General features: G+C 43.8%; 1 protein-coding gene across 13 annotated transcripts in view; it reads right to left on the bottom strand.

Moving 5' to 3' along the window:
• The window catches only part of LOC125633970 (uncharacterized), a 127,456-nt gene that overhangs the window by 78,672 nt on the left and 28,528 nt on the right, over positions 1-20,256 (bottom strand). For 11 of the 13 annotated variants that reach the window (XR_007355742.2, XR_007355741.2, XM_075126853.1 and 8 more), the window contains exons 2-4: positions 19,410-19,518; positions 6,641-6,757; positions 1,023-1,181 (exon numbers count right to left, since the gene is read on the bottom strand). Coding sequence is in view for 11 of the 13 variants with exons in the window: in XM_075126853.1 (XP_074982954.1) it covers positions 1,023-1,181; positions 6,641-6,757; positions 19,410-19,493 (360 nt within the window). In the remaining 2 variants the exon portion in view is untranslated. Of the gene's footprint in view, positions 1-1,022; positions 1,182-6,640; positions 6,758-11,628; positions 11,775-19,409; positions 19,519-20,256 lie in introns of those variants that run through there. The other 2 variants (XM_048844038.2, XM_048844041.1) reach the window with 2 other exon arrangements.

Raw genomic sequence — 20,256 nt, forward strand, 5'->3', positions numbered from 1 at the left:
CACAAATCAGAATTTTGTGATTGCTACATTAGAAAAATAAATTTGTTTTAAACATTTTGATATTTCTTAAAATATTTTAGTCCTAATTTCCTCTGAAAGTGGCTGTCCTATACTTGGATTTTATAGTACTAGCCTATTCAAATACACACTTTTTAGCCTTATCTACACGGACCTCTCTCTTAGAATGTCCCATTCTTGCATCATCACCAGTTCAGCTCCACTGGTGGTACCAACAGGGAGAGCTCCAGAGTAATTAACGTGTAAGCTCAGAATAGACACAGCCTTACTTTTGTGGCTTGTGTTCCACATTAAAGAATAAGAAGATTAAAAGCACAGTAGGTGATTGTGCTAGGGATTCAGCATCCATTAAACTACCTGGCAGTGTTGCTTTAAAGTAAAGTCCAAATTTTAGTTTTTACATAAAACAGGGGGGAGGCGAGGAGGGTGCTTTATAAAAGCTAACATTTAATGGATTTAATTAAATATCAATACATTCTAGCAAGTGACTTACTGAAAGAAAAAGTGAAATGCACTAATTTGTTTTCATACACCAAAAATGGTGAAAACTAAGCCAGCTTTCTAAGAATCTTTTGTCTTTACTCATCAATAATTATTAGTGACTCAGGCAAGGACTTTTTTTAAAAGAGGATTATTTTTAATCTCACTGTGTTCTTAAGAACATTTTCCAGTTTAATCAGTCATTTTTCTTCTTGCAACAAGCTCACTTTCCAGGAGAAAATCCTGAGTTTGAAACTTTCAATAATTCCCCACCAACAGACCAACTTGCCCACCCTCCCATGAAAGGAGGGGATTTATAGTTAAATTGTATTAATGCTAATGGGTGTTATTCACATAAACCCTGCATATTAATATTAGAAAAGACAACTCCTACAATTTCAAAACGGTATGGGGAAAAAAATCTCTTAAATTTTCCAGTCAAGCCTTATATTTCTTTCTAAACATTTGCCTATATTTTCAGTAGACAAATCCCCCTTCTTTTCCCTCAAAATAAAAATTCATACCTTTTTTCTTCCTTGCTGTTCAAGAGTTTGCTTGAAGTTGAGATCAGACATTTGGATCTGAATTCGTTGCTTTTGAACTTTCTTGTTCAACAAATCCCTGTAACGCACATACATGGCATTTCTCAGCCTGTATAGATTTTTGTAGTTTTCAAGATGGCGCTGGAAGAAAATATCCACATGAATTTGGGGTTTGGGTTTGTTTATTTTTTGTTAAATGTGTATTTTCTTTCCACCTTTACACTAACCACTTCCATTTCCAAAATAACTGGACATGGACTTTCCTGATCAGAATATAGGCTCACTTGTAGAGTTGTGCAGGAACCAGATTTTTTGCTTCGGAGAAAGAGTTTTGCAATTTTGAATTTTTTTCCGTTCTGGAACAGAATGAAGCTTTTTTTTTTTTTTTGAGATTTCCCATTAATCAAATTTTCAAAAAACCCCTGCAATGTGAAACAATGTTTTGATCATCCCAGTGTGGACTTGTCTCATTTTATAAAAAAAAATCAGTCATTTTGAAACAGAAAAATCAAAAATGCCCCATTCCAAAAAGGTTAAAATGCAGCGTTTCAGAATGACATTCAAATTCACTTTCAACAAATCTGCATTTTCCAACCAGCTCTACTCATTTCTGTTCTAAGTACAGACATCAGAAACACTACAAACAGGGAATGGAGTCAGAATCCATGTGCTGAGTGGGATCCCTAACTCCTAGATGAGGAGGGACTGGGAGTGAAGGAGAGAACATCTTGCATTGCTCGCAAAGAAGTCATTATGGGCATCCATCTGCTGTGAGGGAGGGATGATACTTGAGGTTGTGTTTAGGTGGATATCAACAGGAAAGAAGAAGTTGGGAGGGGGGTGACGAGAACATGTCCTTCTCATCTAATGGCTGTATCGATAGTATTTCTCTCTGCAATCCCCTCTAGCAGAGGCATTGGCTCTTCCAATTCTGCACTGAAATCCTGTGCAATCCCACTGATTTCAACAGGATGTAAATCAGCACAGAATTTGGTCCCTGAAGTAAGCTGGTAGGCACCACTAGAAGTTATATTCAGTCCTCATTTGAAAGCAAGGAGGAAAAGAAGGCTCCTGGGCCCTAGAACTCCTGGAAAGATGGAAGAAAAAGACAAGGAAGTTATGAAGTGACTGCAGCAGCACCACCATTGTAGTTTAAACAATTACAATAAACGCTTTTTTATCCTGCATGTTGGAGGAATGGGGGATGTTGGTAAGTGAAAAATTCCAGTCAACTAAGAGGAAAGGAGTTTGGGTGCAGGGTTGGGAGTTTGGGTATGGGAGGGGGCTTGGGGCAGGGGGTTGAGGTGCCGGATCCGGGGGGTGCTCCCCTTGGGCGGCTCCCCGCAAGTGGCGACCTGTCCCTGCTGCTCTTAGGCAGCTCTGCATGCTGCCCCCACCCAGACTGCTGGCTCTGCAGCTCCCATTGGCTGGGAACTGCAGCCAATAGGAGATGCGAGGGCAGCGCTTGCAGCGGACGCAGCGCACAGAGCTGCCTAGCTGCACTTCCACCTAGGAACAGTAGAGATACGTTGCCGCTTCTGGGGAGCCAAGAGGAGCCAGGCTGGGAACCTGCCAGCCCCATGCCAACTAGACTATAAACCGAACTTTCTATGAAGATTAAAAATGCCAGTTTATAGAGCCTTCCAGTTGGTACAGGGTCTGATAACACAACTTTTACTGTATTTAAAACCTGTCAAAGCTTTTGATGAAACATTCCTAGAAGGCTGAGAAATAGTTCAGCAGAAAGAGGGGCGATTGCTGCTGTGAAAACAGAGAAGCATATTCTGCAGTGCTGACTGGAAGGGGCTGACTTCACATTTCGCCTCCACAACCCTCCAGCAGTGGATGAATTCTAATCCACATATCTAAGCATCTTTTTTTATGCAGTACCTGGATTAAGGCGCAGGCACCAACATTCAGCAATGATTCCTGTCATAAGACATCTTCAGAGTGACTAGCTTCACAAAGCATCAGAGAGAAAGAGACACCTGTAATCATGCTCTTTTAAAGAAGCTTTTGATGTGACAAATAAAACCAAGAGAATGGAGAAGAAAAAGAGAACAAGTCACAAGTTTGGGGGGGGGGGGGTTGTTTGTTTTTTATAAGCAGTTTCAGTTTAGGCTCATTCTGGAGACTATCTGGAAAAATCTTACTAAAAACAATAAAAAGCCCTTTGCTATTTTAATAGTTGTTTTGTGTATCCTTACTTGCTTTATAGAGTCTTTAAATTAAAGGTGGGTGGGGAGAGACAGAATGAAAGACAAAGATCTTTGAAATATTTAGGAATTTCTTATGATGATAAAATACAGCTAAGGAAATGGACATAAGACAGGGCATGCGAGTTAACACTTTTTAAAATACTTCCTTACTCCAGGATCTTTTGGGCTTCTTGGGAAAAGTTTTAGTAGAACTTTCATTCAAATCAATTGACTGCCGGGACTTACAGGGCTGCGCTTGAAACACTCATTATTTGGATGCTCTAGGTATGAGTCAGATTTTTTTTTTTCAAATGAAAATCAAAGTGCCAGCAAGTCACTATACGGAATACCTCATAAAAAGAGAGCATACTGTGTATGGAAAAAAGTGACTTGCCATCAACTGTTGCCATCAACTGTTGAGTTTGTCAGCTAAGTCACATTGCACATACAGGTCCTATATGGCTAGCACTTATCAGACAATTAGAAGGTCTCCTTGAATGATATCGTGAAATTAAATAATGGATAATTCAGGTACCAGAATTCTCTCTCAGCCAAGCTTGCATCTACAACATTGTATTAAAGAATACAGTAAGTATTCTGGTACCTAGAATACTATCCAGTAGTATACTTAGGGCCCAGTTCTGTGCCAGTGAAGTCAATGAGTCTTGCCATCAACTTCAGTAGCTCAAGAACAGGCCCTTCGGGGTCAGGTTTATAATGAAAGATGGCTGAAAAATCCATGAGCAAAACTGCACACCTACGTTTATACATGCAATTACTATGACTGTATGTTCAATACTAATTACAGTAGAACCTCAGAGTTATAAACACCTTGGGAACGGAGGTTGTTCATAACTCTGAAATGTTCGTAACTCTGAACAAAACGTCATGGTCGTTCTTTCAAAAGTTTGCAACTGAACATTGACTTAATACAGCTTTGAAACTTTACTATGAAGAAGAAGAAAAATACCATTTTTAACCATCTTAATTTTAAATGAAACCAGCACAGAAACAGGCTTTTTTTAGTAGTTTACGTTTAACACAGTACTGTACTGTATTTGTTTTTCTGGTGTCCAGTATCAGGGGGTAGCTGTGTTAGTCTGTATCCACAAAAACAACAGGAAGTCCGGTGGCACCTTAAAGACTAACCGATTTATTTGGGCATAAGCTTTCGTGATGCATCTGAAAGAGTGGGTTTTTTACCCACGAAAGCTTATGCCCAAATAAATCAGTTAGTCTTTAAGGTGCCACCGGACTCCCTGTTGTTTTTACTTTTTGTGCGTCTCTCTCTCTGCTGCTGCCTGTTTGCGTACTTCCAAATGAGGTGTGTGGTTGACCAGTCAGTTCATAACTCTGGTGTTACGTAACTCTGAGGTTCTACTGTACATACAAATCCCAACAATTGTGCATGCAAATGTAAGAGCACAATTGTACACATACTTTATACACAAATCTCAAAACGCCTTTAAAAATTTGGGTCCACTGTGTATTACATAGTAAGTCATTTGAACACTAGTAATAAACTTATATCCAATGTACCGTTCAATACTTAAAGCTGGAAGTGCATAAGTATCATACAATACAATAGCCAGTGCTTTCTTGTGTCTTTGAGCTAAATGCATGTGCAATATCAGTTTTATGTCTGACATATCTGGGAACGATATGCTGCATTTGTTTGGTGACAGGTGAATCTACCAGGTCTTTTCTTTCTCTATCTTCTATGACCCGGTGTTCTTAATTCTAAATTAGAAGGAACTTAAGTCTGAATTATTTTGTTCACTTCTCTGTGTATTCAAAGTGCCAATATACCACCCACTATTATACTGATAACACTCTGCATATTTACAGATAGAATATAAATATTCTTAGGTTAATATATTGAAGAATAACTGAAATAATCTCAAAGTATTATAGTGAGTTCCCAGCAGATGGTGCTGTTGACTATGGTCTGGTTCAATACTACCAGGTTCCCACTGGCCCAAGAGGAGCATATTGTCATCCATTTCACCCCTGCCCCAGCAGAAGAATTTCTGTGATCAGTGCCTCAGTAAGCTGCCAGGCCCCAAATCCATTTTCAGTAGATATCCGTGCTTTACTCAATGGCAGCTAAGAAAGTAAGGGTGCCTGCTTTTCTAAATAAACTGTTTTGGACCCTGACAACAGAGTTATGTTTGGATTGCCAAGTTCCCAAAGAACTTTATATAGCATCATAGTTGTATGGTGATATGATGTAACAACCCACAACGTCGGGGTCAATGCTGACTCCATCAGGACGGCCCAGAGCCTAATGTTTCTCTCTCTCTCGGTCCAAGGCTTAAACGACTTGCAAATCTTGCAGTGATAGCTGAGATGGGTTTCACCCAGTGTAAACAGTCTGTGTACGGATCACTCACTGGCATCGGTCGCCTACAAGTGTTCCACAACTTAAAACCCAGGCGTGGGGCATGCCCCGGCCCAAGCGCACTAACTAACAACTACTAACTACAGGTACCATACACTGACCTAACAAGAGTTCTGGGGACGAGCTGCAGCAAAGCTGGAGCAGAGCAGTTCCGAAGCACCTTCACTGGCCGCAAGAAGGAACTGAGGGTGGGGGGGGGGAGCGTGCAGCGCCCCTTATACTGCGCCATGGAGGTGCCACTCCACGGGTGGCTAGGGGCACTCCCCCTACAGGTACTTCTAGGGGGAAAACTTCCGACACCAGTGCACATGGTAGTACATCTTATTAGCACCTACTGTGCAATAGATATGAGCAACCACTCCAAGAAGAAAAATTGCCTTACATTACACGACATAAGGTGGTACCTGGCAACTGCCACATTATGAAATGAACATTCACAAATATTGTCTATATAATGTTTACTTTAGCTAAACTTTCAGTTTGATGTTTCTAATTCTAATCTAATTTAATTCTAAAGATGAGAATTCTAATCTGCTTACAAATAGCTAATAAGATGTACTACCCATTTATCTGCAAGCTGCTATAAAAAAAAAAATTCTGTTGTAAGAGCAACCTGACTCTCCCATTAAGTGTACTGGTAATTACAGCTACCTCAATTCCCATGTGTCTTCCTGTTTGCCTTCGCCTTAGTAATATAGGTACCAGAAGTGCCTTTTTGAGGAAAGTTTTTATACAAGAACTGGATCATTGGGTCCAATTTTTAAGAGCAATGTCACTGAAATTAATGGAATACCACGTAAGGGTAAAATGGGCATTAACATCAGCATCAACTCCTTTATCAGCCAAAGGAATGAATAAGCCCTGCAACCAGAGAAGCCGCCATCAGGCCATGTGGATAACAATGGAGAGCTCTTTGGGTTCTGGCAATCCAAATGTTCTAACTCTATGGAATTATTACACAGAGTAGTTTAAGTTATCTGCAAACATCATACTGGAATTACCTGTTCTAGCAGGGCCTGTTTCATTGCATCTTCCTTGTCTTCATCACTAAATGATGATTTGTTGTTCCTCTTCTTCCCGGTGTCATCTTTCATCATCTTTTTGGGAGTTTTGTCATTCTGGGCAGAAATATATGGATGTCAAAACAGGGGGCCGATCAATCATGGCTAGGATAAGTGCCACACTTTAAAATGTGCATACCTTCTTCAGTGCATAACAGAACCCTTGCTTTGTCTCTTTCACTGAAATCAAAGAGTAGCCAAATAATACAAAAATTAAATTTTCAGAATTGTGGAGCTGATGCTTGGCTCAGTTTGAGAATTTGTTTATAAGTTTTAATCCATAAATATTTTCCACTCAGTTATTGTTCAGTATTAATATGAGCTAGTAAAGTATTCCAGAGAATATATACAAACTAGTATAAGACCTTTGTTTCTATGGCTTTCAGTAACGGACTTCACTGTATGTGCTTGAACCAAATCACTGGCAGATCTCCCATAGCCCACCTCCACGTGCAAAGGCCTCATGAACGGCTATATCTACTTATTTGAATTTTCACCTTTTTTTAAAAAGCAATTTTGAATGGTGTACACCCACCCACCCACTTCCAGAGTCTAATCCGAATTACCAAACATACACCTTCATGAAAATGGAGGTAGAGATGTAAACTCGTATCAACAATTTAATATAGATTTCTGCTCCTCTTGAAAGTAATATACACAAAGCACCTGGGTTAATGCAGTGCTAAATCATTGGCCCTAGGGACAGGATTTTGCAAGCTGTACCAGCAAACTATAGAAGTTTCCCTAGACATACTTTACAATCTCTGCCAGAACCCAAAGCCTGCTAGATGCAGATGTACGCACATACAAAACTCAAAAGTTCCAAATCAAGAGACCAGTAATGTGCATTGATGGGTCCAACACACTTAGTAAATGCTTCTAAACTCAGAAATGTTGGAATATCAAGGTGTCACAGATTATTTCTTGTAATTTCTATAAGAATTTAAGAATCACAGACCCTCCCTAAAAAGAAAAGTTAATCTAGAGATAAAGCAGTGAGATTGTATCAATGCCTTACTCAAACTAAACCGGATTAGAACTTTGTGGCTTTACAAACAACAAATGTTAGAGGACCAGGAAACTCTACATCAAGATAAATAAAATGAAGCATGGAAAGGCAGAACTGAGGTACCCAATCACCCTTAACTCTGACCTTAAAATACTCTGTACACTGTTTGTGCTGCCCTGTCCGGTTTATTAAGAATCTTTCAGGCTGTATCCAGAATTTGGAACAATTTACCAAGCACCGTTGTGGATTTTCCATCAGACAATTTTTAAATCAATCTTGATTTAAAATCTAGGCATTATTTTTGGGGAAGTTCTGTGGCCTGTGTTATACAGTAGGTCAAACTGGATGATCACAATCGTCCCTTCTAGTCTGAGAATCTATAAATCTAGAAAATGACCAGGATCCCAGTATTTAGAGAGCAGATATGTTCAAAGTAAGGATCTGGTAGCCTTTGATCTTGAGATGTTTGTTAGAATTGCAGTTAGCGAAGGCTGTTGGTTGCAGAGTGAATGTACTATGAGTGAGTATTTGTGTCTCTCTGAGCCTGTTCTGGACTACTCTAGGAGCTCAGTTTCTTATCTTGAAGCCCTGGCTGCAAGAAAACATTTAATTTAATATAACAAATTCTGACTGTGGAATTTTGCTTCATTTATTTTTAAATCACAGACTTATGGCTTGTTTGTTCATCAACCAGCCTTGCCTTACTTGGCCCATCTCATGGGCCTACCATGTTCCTAAATTACTGCCATAAAATGAGCCCCCGGGAGGGTGATATTCCTGGGAATTTGGTCCCAACAGAAACCAATCATTGTATGAGGTATGTGGGGGGTTTTGTACCTTGTCAACCCCTTTGATTCCAGGGGGGGCGAGGTTAACCCCGCCTCCCGGCTTCTACGCCAGTTCTACAACCTCCCCGGTAGTCAGGGCTATATGGCCCAGTGGCCAGAGTCCCTCTAAATCTTCTTCCCCTGGTGGGATAGCGCGGCATAGCAGCCGGAGTCCCCATAGTGCGCTCCTAAAGCAACACGGCCCAATGGCCAGAGTCTCCCGAAACTCTCTTCCTCTGGTGGGATAGCGTGGCCTAGCGGCCGGAGTCTCTATAGGGAGCTCCTAAAGTGGTGTGGCCTGAGGGCCAGAATCCCTCTAAGTCCTCTTCCCCTTGTAGGATAGTTCAGCCCAGCAGCCGGAGTTCATCTATCTCCTTTGAGGTAAGAGAGGGGTTGGTGAACTATGTTGTCACAAAAAAAGGGGGGGGGTTAGAGACCCCCAGTAGGGGAGCCTGGGCCCACCCGCCTTCACCGGGCTCCAACTCAGGGCCCTGTCATTGACAGCGTGATCTGCCCCGGGTCAGCGGGGAATCCTACTGCAACACGCTGCCCTCAGAGTGGTGGGAGATACCACTCCCTTCCCTTCCTTGGGTCACTTTCTACCAGTTCTCCAAATGTAGCAGTCCCTGTGGCATCAGTGTCTTCAGGTTCCTCAGCCTCTGGGGCTCCCTAGGGTTCCCACAGCTGCCAGTCTCTGGTCCCACTTCCTGGCCCCTTGGCTCTCTCCTGTACAAGTCGCCACTGCTCCTGGGCTGGAGTGTTGGATCATATTAAAGAAGTTCTGTATTAAAATCACAAATGAGTTTGATTCCCCAGAGTTTAAATTCCAGCGTATTACTAATTAAGAGGTCTCTTGGTTTCTGGTACTGTTTCTCTCCCTCTATGTGTGAAACTTGCAAGCTGCTAATTGTGTTAGTACATTCTAAGACAGAGTCTGTTCTCAAAGCAATTCACACAGAGAGAGACTCAAAGCAATACTCTAACAACAGAAACAGCACCCAGAGACTCCCCGCCCTTTTGTTGTATTAACAATTGTGATTAAAATAGAGATAGAGGATGTATGTGGATGGATGCTTGGTGTGGATAATAACTGAATGATCAGGGAGGTGCCAGCCTAAGAATCCAGTATCCATCGGCTGAAGAAGGCATCAAGTGGAAATAACCAGAGGACCCCCCGCCCCCCGGAGGGCAGACTGGAATCCACCCAACAGCCTCAAGAATGGGAGAACCAAAGAACAAGATAACATCTTGGAGCCGTCAGGAATGTGCTATCTGTTGATTGATTCAGCAACAGCATGATGAAGCAATTCCCATAGACTGGCATAGGAAGAAATTCCTATAAAAATAGACTCTAAAAAGTGAGAGCTTTGGGGTCTGATTCTGCAAACCAACTTCCAGGAGCATCAGATGAGTATCTGACAAGGCCCTGCTCTCTCCTCATGTCCAGGCCACCTGGCCAGTGGTTTGGCATGAGCAACTCTAAGGCTGGTAACTATGATAACAACCTTGTAGAACCTGTGTGTGTGTGTGTGTGTGTGTATGAATGAATGTGTGAATAAATATGAGATTGAATGGAATGTTACAGCTGTAACTAACTGCTTACTATGATTCTTTCTATATTCACAATAAATGTGGTATTTTGCCTTTTTCCCTTTAAGAAGATCCTGCTGGTTTTTATTTTATTGGTGCAACAGGAGCCTCTGCTGGGTGTCCTCCTTCCACAGCCGCCAGCCCTGACTGAGCAGCTCTGCAGGCTTTTATACTTGACTCTCTGTTGGAGCATGCCCAGCAGAGCCTCAGGGGCGTGGCTTCCTCTGCCAGCAGGGAAGGGTTGACCTTCTCATTCCCAGTCCGCCCCATCACAAGGCAACTCTTAAAAAGTCCAAATTTGCATGGTAATTGTTTTGGGAGTGACAGAAGCACTCACACCAATAATTAAGTGGTTGGGAGCTAAAATAAATCAAATTTAAAAAAAAAAAGTTAATCTGCTTCTCAGATTAAAGTAAATTGTTTGAGATTGTTGTTTGAGATTCAGTGTGAACACATCCCTTTTGCTGACAGGAGACCAAAGTCGATATCGGAAACTGCTACCTCAGAAATAAATTTGGTACTATTTAAAAAAAAGAAATGTTTATGCAACTCCGTATATTCTTCCACCGTGATACAATTGGTTGTAATAACATGTCCAGGATAGCATTGAATTTATATTGGTAGTTTGTGTTTTATACAATACTTTTCATTCAGTAAAGCACACAGGACAAAAGTTTGCTAAAAATATAGAAAAATAAGAATGATTTACATATAAAAAGAATCTGTGTTAAAAACAAAAAACCCAAACTATTGATTTGCCTCCTATTTACAAAAATCTGTCTCTTTGGATGGGGACCAAGGTACAGCTCAATAGGCACATTGCTCACAGTTGAAAGAATCCCCCTTGCATTGTAAGTAATTCCTTGCTACCAAGGACACACTGCAAACATGCATAATCCTGGCCATTCCTGTCCTGCAGAAAGGTCTGTGTGTGAATACTGAGTTTAGAAAAATGGCAGACTGCCATGGCACAGCAGTTGCAACAAAAGCGAGAAGGAGAGAGCCTGGACTGAGCTCAACTCTGCTTCAAGCAAAATGCATCAACTGTAACTATAGCAAAAAATGTGACGGAGATATAAAACACTGCCATTGCTGTGAAGCCAGTTCTGTTTGAGGGGAAGAAGAAAATCTGACAGAAGAGCTAAACTCAAAACTGTCACAGGAGACGCCTCCCAATGCCTTTGATGGGCTAACAACCCCGGTGCCTGAATCAAGAACTGAGACAATCATTAGCACACTGTCTCAAAGGCTCAGAGGTCCCTATCAAAAGTAAATCAGTGGAATAAATATCCTTTATATTTCAGATGCAGAAATACCTATTCCCATGCTGGGGTAGCCTTCAGTGATACATGGCTCGTGTCCGAAGAGAGATTTACTGACAATCCAAACACACGCTCTTTACTCCTCTCCAAGCATGTATGATTATTTTGCTTAGGGCTGGTCTATACTACTGGGGGAGGGGGGGGAAATCGATCTAAGTTACGTAGCTGAAGTCAACGTACTGTGACAAAGCTCTGTCCTTGCCTCCGTGGGTCCCGTGTTTCCTAGCGGATTTCGCTAGCCTCAGAGGCTCACTGTGACCCTCCACTTAACCCTTCTCTCTCTAGAGACAAGGGTCACAGTCTACTGAGCCATTTTCATCATAAGCCAGCGAGGGAGGTGAGGAGAAGTTATCCTTCCTTGCACAGTCTCTGTTGTCTCCCAGTCTCAGTGATTAATCAGGGGGCAAAGGGGGGTGGAGGGCGAAGCCTGGGCCCATCCTCTACTCCGGGCTCCAGCCCAGGGACCCTAATAGTATCAGCTATGGTAGCTGACCTTTTAGAAACATGATATGTACAATTCCCTGGGCTACTTCCCCCACCAGCAGTCCTCACTTCCTCAAGCTCCACTTCACCCTTACCTCAGGGCCTCTTTCCTTGTGCCTGATATGGTGTGTACTGCTCAGTCTCTCCAACAGCGCAACTTCCTCCCACAGCTCCTGACATGCACCCCCACCTGACTGACTGGGAGGCTTTTAACTGGGAGGCTTTTTTCAGCCAGCCCCTGATTGGCTTCAGGTGTCCCAATCAACCTAGCATTCTCCCTGCCTTCTGGAAAGTTCTTAATTGGCCGCAGGTGTCTTAACTGACCTGGAGCAGCTGACATTTCACTTACCCTGGTACCAGGGATTTGTTTAGCTTGGAGTTAATATATCTATCTCCCACTACTTTTCTATAGCCATCTGGCCTTGCCCCGTCACAGTACTTAGATCTACTTACCGTGGTGTCTTCACTGCAGTGTGTCAACAGGAGATGCTCTCCCATCGATTCCCCTTGTGCTTCTTATTGAGGTGGAGTACCGGAGTCAACACTAGAGTGATCGGCGGTCGATTTACTGCGTCTATACTAGACACAATAAATCGACCCCCGCTGGATCGATTGCTGCCCGTCCATCTGGCCGGTAGTGTAGACAAGCCCTGGGAATTGTAAGCTTTACTTTTGATTTCCCATACCTTCTCAATGCAACTACAGGCACTTTGCTCCACCAAGGAAGTCAGCCTAGGCACCCTGTTTGGCCACTTATCTCATAACTGTCCCTGTGCTTTTTACCACCTTCTCCGCAGAATAGAATGCCCTTCCCGAGCTGGTCCCCAAAGCCATATCATCTCCTTTCTCTTCCACCATACCTACATGAAACTGGCCAATTAGGTGCCCAACTTCCTGTTTTTATTATATTTTAGAACAAAGTCTTTGCTCCGTCATGGCATGCACTTGTCTTCACTGAGCATTTGTATAATCTTTTTAAGTTAGCCCTATTTTTCCCTCTCTCCTGCTTGGCTGTTAACCCCTCACATCCCCAGTTGCGTCATGTCTGAAATTAATTTATAAGCTTCATGTAAGCTCCTGTCTTTTGTGTGTATTGGGTCATGGCAGGACCCAAGAGCCTCCTTCACTACAAAACCCTGATTCATCCCCAGTGCTGGTCAATCTGTGTACTGAATGAGGAAGGCGTCCAGAAAGAAAATTAGTGTCTCATCTTGTATTTAAATTTTAACACTAAGCCTATGTGCAAGGAGGCCAATTAAGGTTGTACAAGAAACCTTAATACTGGCATTTCCTAACTTTTGAGTGCTTGACTTTGCAAACTTTGTGTGTTACTTTCCTAGGTTTTATAAATAAAGCAAACTGAATAAACAAATTATATCATGTGACATCATATTGACACCCACATGGGTCATCAGCAGGGTTCAAACCTTTAGATCCACTACAAAGACCTCTTCCATTGTAGATACCAGCATAATTGGTAGCAGTACTAGACAGTTATCCTCTAAGGACCAAGCCACTAGAGGGGGATGGCACACACTTTGCCAGTGGGGTTCACCAATATTGCTGACAGGGGAATGGTGGATTCAGGAATGCTGAGGTCTATTCCAAGTTCTGAGGGGTGGATACTCGAATGGTTAGGAACCCATCTACCCCTGATCCCCCACAAGCCTGACTCCCTTCTCCCCTTCAGCTTGTTCTTTTCCCCATCCTAGCTCTTCCTCACTCCCCTGTTGGGCTCCTCACTCCAGTCTCCTGCCTTCCTCGACTCCTCATCCCAGTCACCTCCACCCACTCCCTCCAGACTTCTTGTCCCTATTTACTCCCTCCATTGCCCACCTCCCCAAGTCTGACTCTTGTCCCTTCTGTATTCTAGTCCAGTCAGCCAGCCTCCTCCTTCTTCTCACTGCCTGGTTACCGGCTGGGGGAGCGCAGAGAGAACAGGAGTGACAATCTCTCTGCAAGGAAAGTCATACTCATTCCCTGCAGCCCCAGGCTGGAGCCTGTTCCATGCAGATGGAATCCTCAGGAAATTTAGCTGCCAAATCTAACAAGACTTTATTCAGCATATGTGAAATGAGGTCTAAGGTTTATAATTTGATCAAATACAGGTAGTTTTTCCACAAGAACAGCAAAGCCAAACCCCTGACACAAAGTCAACCCTCCCACCAAATGTCAAGTTCCTGCTCTAAAGTATGGAGGTGCTAAAGCTTCTCAACAAAATGGGTGTGATTTTTTTTTTAAAAGAACATGGGCAAAACATATTTTTCTCTAATCTCATTCTTGAAATGGCTGAACCATTTTTGCTGAAACTTTCCAAAAATATTTAGCTTGCGACTGACACCTCACATGGAAAACTTCAGCCAAAATGGTTAAAATTTGGCAATGTTTTAAGCAATTGAAAATAGAGTATTATAATGGAAAACATTGGGCAACCTTAATTAATTGGCAGCACTACAAGCTCCATCTATAATGCACATACACTTTATACAATGGATCCTGATTGGGACCTCTGGGCATTACTATAGTACAAGCATTTACACAACAGACAATGACCTTACTGAAACAAAATCAGCAGAATGTGTTGAAGGGAGACACTTGATATACTCATATAAATTAAACGTCAGAATACGTTATCTGTGACTGCACTTTGCAGCTCAGCATGGCTTTCATGTGGAAGATATAATGCTGTAATTGATAGCTCTACAAATGTTTGCTGAATGCCCTAATTACCCTCACATCATGTACAGAGACACTTAATTCCTGACTTACAGAATGGACCATATAAGGGAGACCTTTTATTCCTTAGCTCAGTGTTTCCCAAACTTGGGACTCCGCTTGCTCAGGGAAAGCCCATGGCGGGCAGGGCTAGTTTATTTACCTGCCACGTCTGCAGGTTCGGCGGACTGCGGCTCCCACTGGCCACGGTTTGCCACTCCAGGCCAATGAGGGCTGCAGGAAGTGGCAGCTGGTACGTCCCTCGGCCCACACCGCTTCCCGCAGCCCCCATTGGCCTGCGGCAGTGAACCGTGGCCAGAGGGAGCCGCGATTGGCCGAACCTGCAGACGCGGCAGGTGAACAAACCGGTCCGGCCTGCCCGGGGCTTTCCCTGAACAAGAGGTGTCCCAAGTTTGGGAAACACGGCCTTAGTTCATCATGGAGACCTTAACAGTCTACATTTTACTTTTATTACAGTAAATAACCATAGTGTCTGTTTTAGCTCAGCATTCTGTGATGAATGGCTATATTCACCATTTTGTTACTATGGCAATATTACATGTGAAGTACACCAACAAGCTGATGCTGTCAACTCTCTTTGTACTTACAGTATACTCCTTTTTCTTATTTTGAGGGTGACCAACTATAAAGGGGACTGTGAATTTTTCTGAGACTCAAGAAAAGGGGTTATTTTCTAATTTTTTTTATTAACTGTAGCAGGTAAACTGAATGGTTGTGTGTGACAAATAACTGCCAGCAACCGTAAAACAGGAACTGGCAAACCATACTCTCTTGCCCGTCAGAAGAGATTCAGCTTATCTATACTTCAAAAAAAAAAAAAAGAAAGAAAGAGCAAAACTGAAGCCCCCTGCAAGGGTGGGAGCAAAGAAACATTCACACACCTGCATACCCATAGCTTCCTTCGCAACAACCTAAACATTAGTTTTTGGAACATTTTTGATGGATAGGCACCAAAAATTGGCATTCAGTCCCACACATTTAAATGATGGTGAAAGTAGGCAGGCGCACTATTAGTAACAATAGCCTTTCTGTTCCCATTAAACACAAACTCAAAATAATTCAGGGCAAAAAAGCTGAATGTAGGTCAAACTCTTAGGGAATCCCAGGACAAGTATATTCAACTCAACTGGATGTAAGACAGCAGAAAGATTTATAGCAAAACCTTGCAGACTGTTCTGTTTAATTGCTATATTAATTAGTTACTGGTAGAGTTACTAGGTCTGTCGTACTTCTACCTGTAATATTTCTCTTTCTGATTGGTGATTCCTAGGTGGGGAAACGTAGATTCATTTAGGGTCAGAGCAGGGGACAGGGAGTCAAGAGAATTGGATTCGCTTTTTGTCTCTGCCACTGACATACCGTGTGACCTTGGATGAGTCACTTATACTATTTTTCTTAGCGCTAAAATGAGGATAATACTTCCCTCACTTGCAGGGAAGTTTGTGAGGCTTAATTCTGTAAAAGATGTAAAATGTTTTCATATCCCCATATGAAAAGCTCTATAGAAGTGCTAAGTAATATTACAAGGTAAACATTTAACTCTTGGCAATACTGCAGGTTAATTGCTTTATTATCAGTTATTTATTTAGGAAAATGGAACTGGTTTGGGGCATTACATGCTACAACTTGATGAAGCAATAAATACTTTATAAAGCATTCTTCATCCTCAGTGTGACTTCCAAAGCACTGAGCAATCATGTCTTCGTTTCTCTCTTTAGCAGATTCCTCGTACAGTTTCTATTCGGATTTTTTAGGGCACTGAATTTCACTCTATTATTTGTGTTTTGGTAACTGCTATATTATTATTGTTATATCGTTTCTGGGTGGATTTTCACACAATAGTGTCTAGTAGTGCATTTCTGATTTTTGGACAGTTATTCAAATGAAATGGTTTTTTGGTTGTGTTCTGGGAAAGACTTTCTTTCTTTCAAGGGCCAGGCCGTGTGCAGTCTTGCCTAACGGTCAGGGCGGGAGACTGACCTAATGTTGGAGCAGGTGACCAGGCCTAGTGGCCAGAGTCCCAGTCAGGAGCTGAGTTACCAAGTCCAGCAAGCAAGCCGGAGCCAAGAGCCATGGTCAGACGCCAAATACCATCCAGTCTTTGTTCTTGGGGGTCGGGGCTGGTTGCCCCTGCCGCTCCCTGTGGTTGACCGACTCGACCACCAACGAGTTGGGTGCCGGGTGGGTATACTGATACTCATGTCCCTTTGTGGGTACAAAGTACTTGCGCTCCGCCTTTTTAGAGATGGGAACCAAGGAGGCTGGTGTTCACCACAGGGCATTTGAAATTCTTGCCACCCCTTCATGGAGCGGCAAGGCCACCCTGCCCTGTGCTGAAGGGGACAGCACATTGAACAGGGAGTCTGAGGGCTCTTCCATCTCCTCAGCCTGGAGGTGGGGGCTCGCTGCCACCTTTTTTTTAGGAGGTCTTGGTGGGCCCGGTAGTCCTCCTGCAGGATGGAGGGGGGTGGGGCTGCAATCAACTCCTCTGGACTGGGCAAGACCGGTGCAGTTCTTTGGGTTTTGTCTGGCACCTGAGGATCCATCACCTGGTAGGACTCCAGGCACGGTACCGAGGACACAGGTCCCACCGACCTTTTTTCTGGCGGTCTAAAGATGGACGCCGACGGTGCTTCCAAGGCCCTGGCCACCAAGCGAGCCCCCACCAGCGCTGCGCCGGAGGCCTCGGTGCCCACTGGCACCACTGGGCCAGCCACGACACTTGGTGCCATTGTGCTTGCTGAGGCACCATTGGAGCCGGCTGTTTGGGCTGCCTAGCTTGGCCTGTAGACAGGCGGCTGTGAGCGGAGGCCAGGCTGGCGTATGATCTGCTGCTGCCTCTGGACTGGGAGTATCGGCGGTGCCGGGATCTATGTTGGCCACGGGATCACAATCTCGACGTGGAGGAGCGGCACCGATGGTAGTAGCTGCTCCACAAATGGCCTTGACGGGCAGACCCGCATCGGCGAGACACCAGCGGTCGACGCCCAGGGCTACGGCGCCTTTGCAGAGACTTGGAACAGGAGTCCAAGCGGGAATGGTGTCAACGACTGTGCCGCGACTGACTGTGGTATCTCCTGCGAGACGAGGACAGTTGGCGACGTCCGCCACGGACCCATTGATATTTTCTTCGCGAAGACGAGCGGTGCCGGGAGTTCTGGTCGGACAGCACCCATCCAGACAGTCTGGCCGGCGTCGAGGGCAATCCACATGGACTGAGCCCTGAATGGTCGCTGGGTAGTGAACGGTGTTGGGAACGTTCCCTCAATCGGTACCGGGCCAGGGGCGACTGCAGTGATCCCAGCAGCAGCTTGCCTCTGGAACATGAGGCCGACATCAGCGGAGCTTCAGGCATTGGCATGGATATAATGTCCCTGGCTGCCTGGAGGGCTTCGGGTGTAGATGGCATCTGGACAGGCCTGCTCCGAAGGGGCTGGGCTACTCTGCTCAACGTGAGTTGGAGGCCTAGGGCCCAATGGGAATCAAGGACTACCTGACATGGGCCTAGCCTCTGTCCCAGACTTCCCTCGGTGCCATTGCGAAGAGAAAGTCTTTCCGGTCCTCTTGGCGTGCCCCGTGGATGGAGAGCGGTGCCGACTGGACAATTGTACCAGCGGGTCTCCGCGTACCGATGCCAGATACCGGTTTGGAGCAGCCAACTCCATCAGGACGGCCCGGAGCCTAATGTCCCTTTCTTTTTCAGTCCGGGGCTCGAAAGACTTGCAGATCTTGCACCTGTCACTGATATGGGTTCCTCCCATGCAGCGCAGACAATCCACGTGCGGGTCACTCCTTGGCATACAGTGCCTACAAGAGCCGCATGACTTAAAGCCTGAGGTGCAGGGCATGCCCCGGCCCAGGCTCAATGACTAACTAAACTAACTGAATTAGCTAACTGACTACAGGTACTACTGGGGTCGAGCTGCCTCAAAGTTGGAGCTGAGCAGTTCGGACGTATCTTCACTGGCGGCAAGAAGGAACTGAGGATGGGGGGAGCACAGCCCCCCTTATACCGCGCCAGGCAGGTGCCGCTCCAGGGGTCGCAGTGGAGGGGGGCGCTCCCCCCTACAAGTACTACTAGGGGAAAAACTTCCGGCACCGGTGCACGTGCCAAGCACGCACACCTATTGTGGAATACACATGAGCAATGACTCGAAGAAGAATGTCCAGTAAAGGCCTGCCTGAGACAACTAAACTAGCTTTCTTTTGAGGTCTTCAGAATTTGAACTTACTAGAAAGGCTCTGTCCTGAAAATTAACTCCCTCTGCCACACAGACCCAAACAATAGTCTGTATTTAATGGCAAGCACATATTTATATTAGTTGCCTTTACATTTATAGTAGAATTCCTTCTTGTTGAGAAAGGAAAGGGAAATCTGGTTAATAGGCACTCTTCCATATAATACACAAAATTAATTTAACAGCAGATAGCAATTAGTCAATAGCTTACTCCTTCCCTGTTTGTTTGTTTGGTAACTTTCATTTGAACTGAACTTTGGGGAGGTGGGGAAGAAGGGGAGAAATGTGGTCCTTAACAGGAAACACACAAGAAATGGCAATACCACGTCACAATAGAAAAGAGGATTTCGTCAGCGGAGCTTCTGCTAAAACACTTAGGTCTCCGTTACTGCACGCCTTCTGCATGTTTTGAGTAAATAAAGATAATTCTCCCAGAATGCAAATAATTCTCACATTTTAAAGAAGTATTTCACTCACAACTTCGACATCATTTAAAATGATTACCTGATTCCTGCCATGTGACGGCTGATAAATATTCAGAAGAGGAGGAAACGTACTTTTCTTATAAAGCTGTAAGCTGGTTGCCATGTCCTATTTCAGTTTCACTACCAGTCTGTTATGAAACAGAAGGTAAACAAAACAGTATAAATAAAGGACAATATTACTACATCTAATTACCTTAGCCAAATTTCAAAGCCAACATTAAACATATTTATGAAGTTTTATATTACAAACTGACATCTTATTACTTAAATCATACATAAAATCTTTTTATTGGGAAATTACTTAGCAAGTAGAATACAAGTCAACTGCCATAGTAAATTATGTTGTCTTTAAAGTAACTACTAGGTAAATGAACACTCTCTAAAGCATTACTTTTCCAGACAAGGATTTTTTTTGGGGGGGGGGGAACAAGACATTTCCAATTCTGAAAAACTGATTCCTGGACTTACTACTATCTTTATGGGAGATATACAGACCTTGTGCCATTGCTCCTGTACCTTGGCTCCCATGAAAAGCCATTAATATTACCCACCCTCCACCAGCTAGCATAGATTTACATAGAGTTATGAAATCTTTAGACCACTTCCAATTTTCTCTTTACTGAAATAATAGCCAATTTTCTCCATGATTTTAAAAGGAGAAGCTGCATAGCCTTCCTTTTCAATATAGGGCCATGATGGACAGTAGAAAATATAGCTCATTAGGGATCAAACTCTGGAGAGTGGTGGGGAGTAGCAGTCCTGCTGCTTTTGATCCTTTCCTCTCAGATACCTCACAAACCCCTCCATCTGGTAGGAACTTTACTGCTCAAAGCAGAAGGAAGAAGGGAAGCAGCCACATTCCACAG

The sequence above is a fragment of the Caretta caretta genome, chromosome 3 (assembly GCF_965140235.1).
Source record: "Caretta caretta isolate rCarCar2 chromosome 3, rCarCar1.hap1, whole genome shotgun sequence".
Taxonomy (NCBI): domain Eukaryota; kingdom Metazoa; phylum Chordata; order Testudines; family Cheloniidae; genus Caretta; species Caretta caretta.